The 9636-nt window shown below is 43.5% G+C and overlaps 1 protein-coding gene across 2 annotated transcripts in view; it reads right to left on the minus strand.

Moving 5' to 3' along the window:
• Nucleotides 1-777: 777 nt before the first annotated feature.
• Nucleotides 778-9636, minus strand: part of LOC104957593 (protein capicua homolog) — a 25344-nt gene continuing 16485 nt past the window's right edge. For both annotated transcript variants that reach the window (XM_010785236.1, XM_010785237.1), the window contains exons 3-6: nucleotides 2125-2274; nucleotides 1821-1995; nucleotides 1177-1288; nucleotides 778-1072 (exon numbers count right to left, since the gene is read on the minus strand). In XM_010785236.1, the coding sequence (XP_010783538.1) occupies nucleotides 842-1072; nucleotides 1177-1288; nucleotides 1821-1995; nucleotides 2125-2274 (668 nt within the window). In that variant the 3' untranslated portion in view covers nucleotides 778-841. The remainder of the gene's footprint in view (nucleotides 1073-1176; nucleotides 1289-1820; nucleotides 1996-2124; nucleotides 2275-9636) is intronic.

The following is a 9636-nucleotide window of genomic DNA, read 5'->3' on the forward strand; positions in this document are numbered from 1 at the left end:
AAACAACACAGACAGGGGGAAACAAACAAACACAAAGGAGACGGCTGGAGCAGTACAGCCACCACAGCGTTAACCTAATGACAACTCCACACTAGTCTTACGGTGCCGTGTACCGGAGGGGAGAGAGAGAGCAGCGAAGGGGGGAGAGAGAGAGCAGTGAAGGGGGGGAGAGAGATGTAATACGGTTTCTTGATAAAGCTGTGGAGACGGAGTATGTGCTGCAGGGAGGTGGATGCACAACGCACCCAGGAACGAACGCTAGCTCCGGCCCTTAACCCCCCCATGCGACGTAATATGACGAGTTTGACGTATGACGTTAAAAAAAAAAGCAGTTTTTAGTAGCAGAGCTCAAAACGGCTCCTTTCCCCTCTGAATTCCTGCCCTTATGTCTTGTAAAACATATCAAATCCTGCATTAACATTTTTAATTGTAATTTTCAGGCAAGGTTAAGCATAAATGTAGTAAAAAAAAAAAGAAGCAAGTTGCTCTTTAAGATTTAGGTTTCCAGAGCCTTGCTTTCAGAATGCAGTTTTGTCTGCCACGGGGTACGGTCATCGGAAAGGCTTAATTTAAAGCTAAGGGAAAATAAATGCAGTATATCAATAGCAGTGTTGCCAAAAGTCACAACAATTAGCATCATATGCTAATTTGACTGATGACGACATCTTAGCTTTGAGGTTGTGTTGGTTGTAGTGCAAGAGGAAAGTGAAAGACCCCTTGCTGTGCGCAGAAGAGCAGAAGGAAATAATCACAATAATGTTTTTTCTAGGCTGAGGGAAATGGAAAGTATATCAGTTGTCTTTAAATATATCACTTGAAAAAGCTGGGAAGGAAAAGCTGTCTATTGCCACTTATGTTGATACATTTGCTGGTAATTGCATGTGTGTACCTGGAAAGCTAAATCATGATACTTCTGTTTCTCTTTGGGTCCCAGGGCATACCACCACTCCCCAAGGATCTTGCTGACTGTCCTGTTGTCCTGGTTCGGGTGCCGCTGGTGCACCAATGCTCGATGGCGCTTACTGAAAATCATAAATGCATTCATTGGTCGCCGGATGTGGTCCTTCTCCCTCTGAAAGACAGAATAGGAACGATAGAAAGATATTACATGTTAGTAAAGGGAACATTGAGAATTCCGATGATGATGATGATATAGGAGCAATATAAAAGACCAACCTTTCCAGGGCTGCTCTTATCTCCATCTTTGGGCAGCGCACTGAGGGACTGAGTGCGTCTCTTCACGGGTGATATAGCGAGGGGAGGCTCTGGTACAACGCCTGGGAGAAAGCTGAAACAAAGTGTAATCTATATTAGATTATATCCTTAAGGACAAAACGCACATGCAGATCTGCTTTCTTTGATTCACTGTAAGATAGTTTTTTTTGTCTCTGGTATTATTTATCCCAGAGCTTCAAGTCTCTCAGATGCAGACACAGAGCAGAAGTAGTTCATCTCCCATGAGATACATCAGCAGATTCAGCAGATAGCTCATCCATTTCAATGGCTGACGGCCTGGCCACTGCCTTTCATATAGTGATAAAGCCCAGAGATGGAATGTTTTTGTTCCCATCTGCTTTGTTCTGGCATTGAGCTCTTTTGCCCAAATTAGCGCAAAGATACAGAACATTTCACACTCCCATATTGTATGTGTGGGTACCACAAAGAGAACATTACTGTGAGGGCTGACTGGGACAAATACATAACCACTTTTTATAAAAAGACACTGGCAAGGTTGCAGGTGCAGGGTGTATCTTTAAGTGTTTATGTAACCTCACAGCTTTGCACATTGAATCACTGCATAACGCAAAAAGTGCTCTTACGGGTCATCCACGTCACTCTCTGTTTCGCTGTCTGGCCTCTCCCTCTCCGCATCGCCTTTCTCCTTCTCTGGAGGCGGCTCATCAGAAGAGGGGGTAGGCCGGGATGGAGGACCTCTCTCTACCATGGGAGGTGCCTCTGCAGGCTCTTGTGACTGTGCTGCCACCCCCTGACAGTCTGAGGGAAAACAACAAAGAGATGCATTCGTGTCCGGGGCAGAGAAACCAATATATGGAACTTAAAACTGAGTATCCAAGTAACTGATAATACAGGTTACATTGCATCAAACATAAATTAATTCAGTACCTGTCTTCAGACTGGCTGCTTGGGGGTGGTTGACAGGGTGCTGGCCCTCTCCTGGTAGAGAAGAAGCATCTGATTGGGTGGGTGCCAGGAAGGGGACCAATGAATGCCAGGGGAAGACTGGAACTGACCGGGGCTCTACGTTGGTCCACACTGCGGAGGATAACAGCATTGTTTATTTCAGATAACCCCACAACAGGATGTCCAGACGTTTATAAAAAGCTTACCTGCTCAGAAATCAGATTCAAGACAACAAGGTTGTGTTACATTCAGATTTTAAAGATAATATTTCCTTATTTGGGAAATCAAGATCCTCAGTGCAACACCAAGACAAGAGGTGCAATCTTACTCCCATCACAAACTCTAATCATTTCTTCCAATATGTTTGTGATGCTAGCATTCATGTTTTGGAGTCATATAACCACAAATAAATTACTAAAATCTGGGTCAATGTTTTCACAGTAGCTTTCATTTTAGCACTCTAATAATGGACATCTGAGACATTAGGTGAAAGCTATTCATTTCCTGGCAGAGTATAACAATATCATTAATGAGAGCAACCCAGAATAACAGCACTGCCACAGTAGCCCACCTACAGCTACTTGAGTGGTTGAATAACTCCAACAACAGCAGATGTACAAAAGGACTGTCTGTTCTCAATAACAGGCTGGATGGAGAACAGAAGCTAGTACACTCTGAACCCCCATAAATGAGTAAGAGCTGTATAAATCACATCATCATTATCTTAATTATTGAAAAACACAAGTTGATGAGGATGCTTTTCCATGAACTTAAGTATCTGTATCATATAAACCTACAAAAATAGCTTCTGTCTAATAATAATAATACAACATTGTTGTTGCATTATGCCTCAAGTACACAATAATATAAGGTTGCTGTATGGAATAGATCTGACAAAAAGGATTATTTTTAAATATATAAACAGTAAGGTAAGTGATGAGGACTAACCAAACATGCTTAATCCTTGGCGGAGATACTGTGGATTCTCTGATGAGAACATGATTGAATGAAATCCTTGATGTTTCTCCCAAAAAGAATAATAAAAAAAGAAAGTGTGTCCCTTTAAAGTTCCTTTTCTACACACATAAATCCAGGTTTAAGAGACATCTTTAATCCAAAATCTCGAGCAGATATTGCAGGTAGTTCACAGATGACCAGTGCTCAATGGTGTCTGTATCCGTTTCAAGAGGTTGCGTTCATCATTCACAATAACAACTGCATCATGGGGATTTTAGGATGCGGCATGAAGAAGCATCCTTTTTAGTTACAATGCCAGTAAACATTAAAATACGTCTGTCAACAAGAGTCCATCAATCCGTATCGCAGAATGCCGCCATAAAAAACGCACATGAATCAAACATCAGTGTACAGAATGTACTATAAACGAATTCAATATAATACAAAACGTAAGTTAAATAAGTCAGAATGCAACAGAGTATTGACGACCAATTTAAAACGATGATTATGATCGAAGCCTAGCTCCCTCCTCACTTTGGTCTAATTACCCCCGATGCCCTCTCTCTGTTTGTTTACATTACTCCAGCAGCTCGGTCACGAAGGGGTTAACAAGGCCTGCAGCCCATCCACGGCTTGGATTAAAACATCCGCCCGGGAACTACGCAGTGTTATTGGGCCATGTCAAAGCTCACTCTGCACCACCATACAGCTGCAGACAGGTGGGCTCGGCAGCTGCTTAAGAAGCACAAACTGCTGTAAGAGGGCTCTGTATCGATCAGGCTAACAAACACTGCAACAAGCAAATTGGGGCGATCAAAGCTAATGTGATTCGTCTAACTGGGAAGTGCGACAGAGGAAACTGCTTTAATGTCCAAGTGTGCACTGCTTGCCCACACATCGACTTGAATACTTGCTGATTCATGTAATAAAGCAACAGAGAAGCCAGTTTATCTGCCTCTTGCAACAACCGGAGCCTCGAGAGCACTGCTCCAAACGGGACCGACCTCTCGGGAACGCCCCTGGTCGTGCACCCGCCGCACAGACAGAAGCAAAATAAACGAAATTGTTCTCATGTCTTAACTACTAAAGCGTATGCACACGTAGAGCCTGATAAAAGAGAAAAGAAAATCAAGCAAGGACCGTTTTGAGAAGTTGCATTAGATCAAATAATTTTACCAACATCTGCTTCCATGCACCTGTTTAAACCTGGCAGATTGGTTAAAACACCTGCCAAGATATCAAATCACTTAGTAAAAAGGATAACCACCAAACTTGGGTTCACCCGTGTTTACTAGGCATTAGCAGATGTCGTTGACAGTAAATCTGGTGCATTCATCCATCACCCAGTGCTCCCACTATCCATCTGATTGGTTAGCAAAAGAGCTAACAAACACTGTTCTCTACTAAAAGCTCTTCAGCACAGTATATAAGTCTCCTAGCTCCTATCCTACCTGGCCGATCTGACCACAGACCTGACGTTAGCTAGCAACTGATTAGTCTACAACACAGCGATTATAAAGCGACCACGGTGAGGACTCCTGGTTCCAGACTGCGAACTGAGAACAAGACTGGATGAATCGCAGTTTTTTCTCCTCCTCAAGGCAGCAAACGAGTGATTGGTTCAATATGACCAAAATACAGGACCTGAACCCAATGGGGGGTTTTTAAAAGAAGCGCTACAGCAACGTTAAAGCCGTCGGTGAGATCCGTCCGTCTGCGGCAGGTTAGCTAGCCACTTCGTGCGGACGACATCGGCTCCACTTCGGTTAATTTCGGTGTAACGCGTGTTGTTTTGTTCCAGAAAAGTCCCCGTACAGCATCCCAGCCCGACTTTACTCCTTTATTTGCGTCTCGTCTCTCTCTCTCTCACAAGCCTTGGCCCTTTCTTTCTCTTTCCCTCCCTCTTCCTCTTGTTGTAAACTAGGCTGTTTGCCCCCCCCCCTGCACTCGCCCCCTCCCCTTCTCGTCCTGTCAACCTCGCCCAGCCTTATCCCGCCTTCCGCAGCAAATCCTACTCTCCTATTGGCTGTTGCGGCCAGCTGTCATCTGCCCGCCGTCAACCCTGATTGGTCGGCTTGTGCACTGGAATGCCAGTCATATGCAAATGTGACCCGGCTTTACACTCAACTTATTTTCTTATCACATAAACTGAGCTGATCCTAAATATAAAATACAGATAGATAAAAGAAATATCGTGTTTTGTATCTATTTGAAAACCTAAGTTGGAGTTCAAGTAATTAATCAAAACATGTGTATTTCTATGTTTCTTTCAGTAAGCCCACCCCACGCTAATGTCATTGGTGCAGGAGTCGTAGTAAACCTTGATTGATGATTGAAACAACCAATCAGAAACCAACACTCAGATGTAGGCCAACCAATGGCTTAACAGAAGTAAGACACGATCCCTCCTACTCACAATAACTCGGTTATATAGCATTATTTCCATACATACCATCCTATGCAGGGTGGCGCTAGTGAGCTACTGTTTACTTTCCACGCCGCCTTTGAGTCTTGTATGCATTCTGCACAGGGGGTTGATGTTATAGAGGGCTCTGGGTTCAAGATGACAATGCATATCCACGTCCAGGCCGAATCAGCAAAATTCACTAATGAGAGGGATAATAAGTATTTTTCCTGGCAATGATACTTTGGTTTTAGGGAGAGCAGCTAACAGTAGAGAGGATAGTGATGTCATATGTTTCCACCATAAAAAGCTGTTTTAAATCCTCAAAAATGTGTTCCTTCCCTCCATCATGCAAATGTGCCTCTTTGAGACAGAATTGTTGCAGCAAATATTCTGATGCAACACTCACAGGGCCAGAGGTATAGAGGGAGAAAATAATTGAAAACAGGAGAGTATAGAGGTGGTTAGAAACAGAGGGAAAATGGGTGGAGAGGACCAGAGGATAAAAATAGACTGAGAGTCATTTTCAGCAGGAGAGGCAGAGAGGGAGGAGGAGGAGGGTGGGTGGGTGCAGAGAAAACAACTTGTGAAAACAGAACTTCTCTTTAAATGGAGGAAGGGCGTGGGGGGCCAGAGACGGGGGAGGCAAAAGGGAGACAAAGGGAAAACATTTTAAGAAACCTATAATACAGGAGGACACACAGAAACACACACAGTTGTGTAACCATAATCTGGTTTCCCGTCACAGTGTATGAGTCAAGAAGTCATGCACATGAGACAAATACAATACTGGGAGGGACTTAATGACCATCAGGAGCTCGGTTACTGACCAATAAGGCTGTGAGGGTTACTGGCAGCCACTGTCCTCTGTAGTAAACAAAGTTAACCCCTCCCAGGTTCCATTTCTACAGTAGGGGAGAGTCTCTCTCTATACAGCCTGAATAAAGCTTAAAAGGTCCAAAATAAAGTTGTCCAAAATAAAAATAAACAACGCTCAGTATGGGCTTATGATAGGGATTTAATCTCAGTAGTACAACTTTAAATCGTAAAATGTAAAATGTATTCTTAACATTTTATTTCAACTATATTCTTACATTTCCTTATGTGTTGCACAAATACTGAAAGTTTGCCTTCGATATCTCAACTTTATTCTCAACATTATGCAAAAAATAAGTCCACCTCTACTTCTTTCATGGCTTAAAAACACACCCTTCAGAATTACATTACATTTTACATTTCAAACGTATCTTCTCAGGCCATTAGCATCAGTAGATCATCTTGTGTCATGTAAAAGTATGGGAGGACTGTATGTAATTATTTTATGAGTAGGAGGTTAGGGTTGAATTAATAGGATTTAGAATAAGAGACACAGAGAGAGAGAATAAGAGATGAAGGCTTATCAACTGCACCAAGCTCTCAATAAGTCAACCCAGTGAACACAATGAGCTAAATGGAGGGAGTTGGACAGCTTGGCTGTGTGAGTGAAAGGAGAGGAGGCTGAAGGAGGGCAGGGGTGGAGATGAGGGATTACTGCGGCCGCTCTGTGGTCACAGCCCTCGGTAAACATTACAAAGCCCTTCGTAATAATCTTCATCAATCCAATTACTCACAGTATAGAGTCATCTGTTTTTCATTTAGCCTGAGTTGAATCATTCTGGATTGATTCACAACTAAATACTGCAAAATACATTTGAGTCACAAGTGTGTCACTTCTCAGATGTGTCATTCAGCAGCTATCTGAGCACAAAACGATGCAAGAGAAGAAAATATGTTGACTAAAAGCATGAAGAGCTGCAGAGGGGAGGTGAGGTAAACATGAGACGTTGGTGGGAAACCACAGTATTCTGGCACTCAGTCATATGTGAAAGAGATAAGCAGCAAAAGCAGGGAGAAGGTGTGAAAAAACAGCAGAAGAGAAATCCCCCTCAGCTGAGCTTAACTCTCTCTCCGTGCTGCCGTGTGATATCTGTGTAGGTGTTCAGCAGCGTTCATTGGCTGTCTCCTCTTACAGACTTCATGCTATTAATGTGCGCATGTATGCATGTTTCTACCCCCCAATTACATCTGTCAAACACCATGTGACCTCGCACAAGAAACTTTTTTTTCTTTTCTCCTCCTCCTCCTTACCTACGCTGGCACCGTGGAGGTGGAGCACCTCCTCTTCGCTCACTCTCCCATCCCATCGCTCTCATCCCTTAATTCATCTTCCACGTCTCTCCCTCTCACAACCCACCATTTGCTCTGTCCAATTATAACTCGATCCACCAGTCCTTTTGCAGTTACCATGGCAACAGCTATGTCGGGCACAGGTCCCCGTGCCACTGACCATCGCCATCATCAAAACAAAAGTTGGGCAATTATTTGTTAGATGGCTTGCGGACACCCAGAGGGACGGATTACTGCAACAATTACTGGGAACTGAATAGATCTCATCGTCACATGACACACTTCACGCTCCATGGCTAAACATGCAGATGCTCTGACTCTAAATAATAAGCATTGAAGCAAATACATGAAAGGCAAACTTCAAATCGGCATTCGTAGACCCAGATTTCTCTCAGCAACTGTGAAGGAACTTGTAATGTTTGTGTTTGGCCATCTGGGGGCAGTACTAGCCTGCAGATAAATGGCCAACTGACAGGCAGCAGCAGAACAACCAGAGCAAAGCCTGTGAAGGCACAGATTCAAGGATAGGAGGCGAGGCGAGGGGGATGAAGGGGAGGAAAGACATCCCTGAGCTAAAGTCCTATCGTTGGAAACTTTGGGATGTGGGCAAAACTGTGATCTTCAGAGAACAATTACTGTGGGTTCAAGTAAGAAGCAAGTCTGAATACAGGTCTAACTTTCAGTCAAAGTCTTGGAGTCACTTAAGGACTCCCACTGCACCAGTGCATTTTGAGAATCTCCCAAAAGTATGCATCTCACGGTAGTAAATGGGATTATCGTTGCACGTGAGTATTGTAGTAAGTCTTGAAGGCCTCATATGTGCTTTGGTGCCAGTCTAGATGGCTGTGTGATCCAGATGTGGTTGTTGCCATGGCCAGGGAGGATATGCAGGGCTTTAAGCGTTACGTAAAGCAGGGGCGGGAGGGAGGGAGTGGGGATGTTATTCCCGGGTATCCGTATCCGGGTAGACCAGGATGAAGAGAGCGAAGTGGAGAGGAGGAGAAGCGAAAAACACTGCAGTGCGATGGAGCGAAGGGTTAAAATAAATGTGACATTATTTTTTCGAAATGAAAATAAAAAACGATACGGAGGGAATTGAGAGGCTAGAGAAAAATCAAAGTGCTAAATAAGAGAGCGAAAAAGTGCATTGACGTGTACACAGAGTGTGACATGTTTACTCAGTGTTGCACAAACTGCATGTGCGGGCGACACAAGACAGATGGAGCATCAAGCACACTTGATCATGTTGTCATTTGACTTTCAACCACTTTTATGTTAGCTAATATTGAAATATATCTCATGCAACCTTCATTTGATATGTGCACAATAAAAGATATCCTGTTCAAGAAACAATGATGCTAATAATAATGATGCTCACAGACTCCATCCTGCAGCGCAGAGTGTGAGCTGTCGAGCAGTTTGAGGACGTGGACAATACAGAGTCTCTGTTGAAGTGGGGATTTCGGTAACAGAGAAAAATGACACAAGACACATTCAAATAGACGGACAGAGACAAAGTCCTCTAGGTCCCCTCTGTGAAAAGGACACTTTCCTTATCGGCTTCAGAGCTAGATAGACGATGCCACTCAAGAATGCTACAAAAGTGAAATGTTATCCAAAAAAAATACAAATAATAAGAATACGAGAAGAATGTAGAGAAGTGGAAATGGCTGTTTTAAATGTAAAGGACATTTGACCTGAAAGACTTCAGAGGAAACCCTCAGATTATCCAGCATCATTTCTGTTGACTGAGAAACCAAAGCGTACCACACACACACACGCACAGTGTTGTGTTCTGGCTACATCCGTGTGATGTTTGCTTTGTTGCCATGGCAACAGACGTTTTGGCGCTCACACATCATATCCGGTGCTCTGATGATTGACGCTTGGTTACTCTGACACACACACACACACACACACACACACACACACACACACACACACACACACACACACACACACACAAA

This window comes from Notothenia coriiceps, unplaced genomic scaffold (genome assembly GCF_000735185.1).
Source record: "Notothenia coriiceps isolate Sejong01 unplaced genomic scaffold, NC01 NC01_scaffold00027457, whole genome shotgun sequence".
Classification (NCBI taxonomy): domain Eukaryota; kingdom Metazoa; phylum Chordata; class Actinopteri; order Perciformes; family Nototheniidae; genus Notothenia; species Notothenia coriiceps.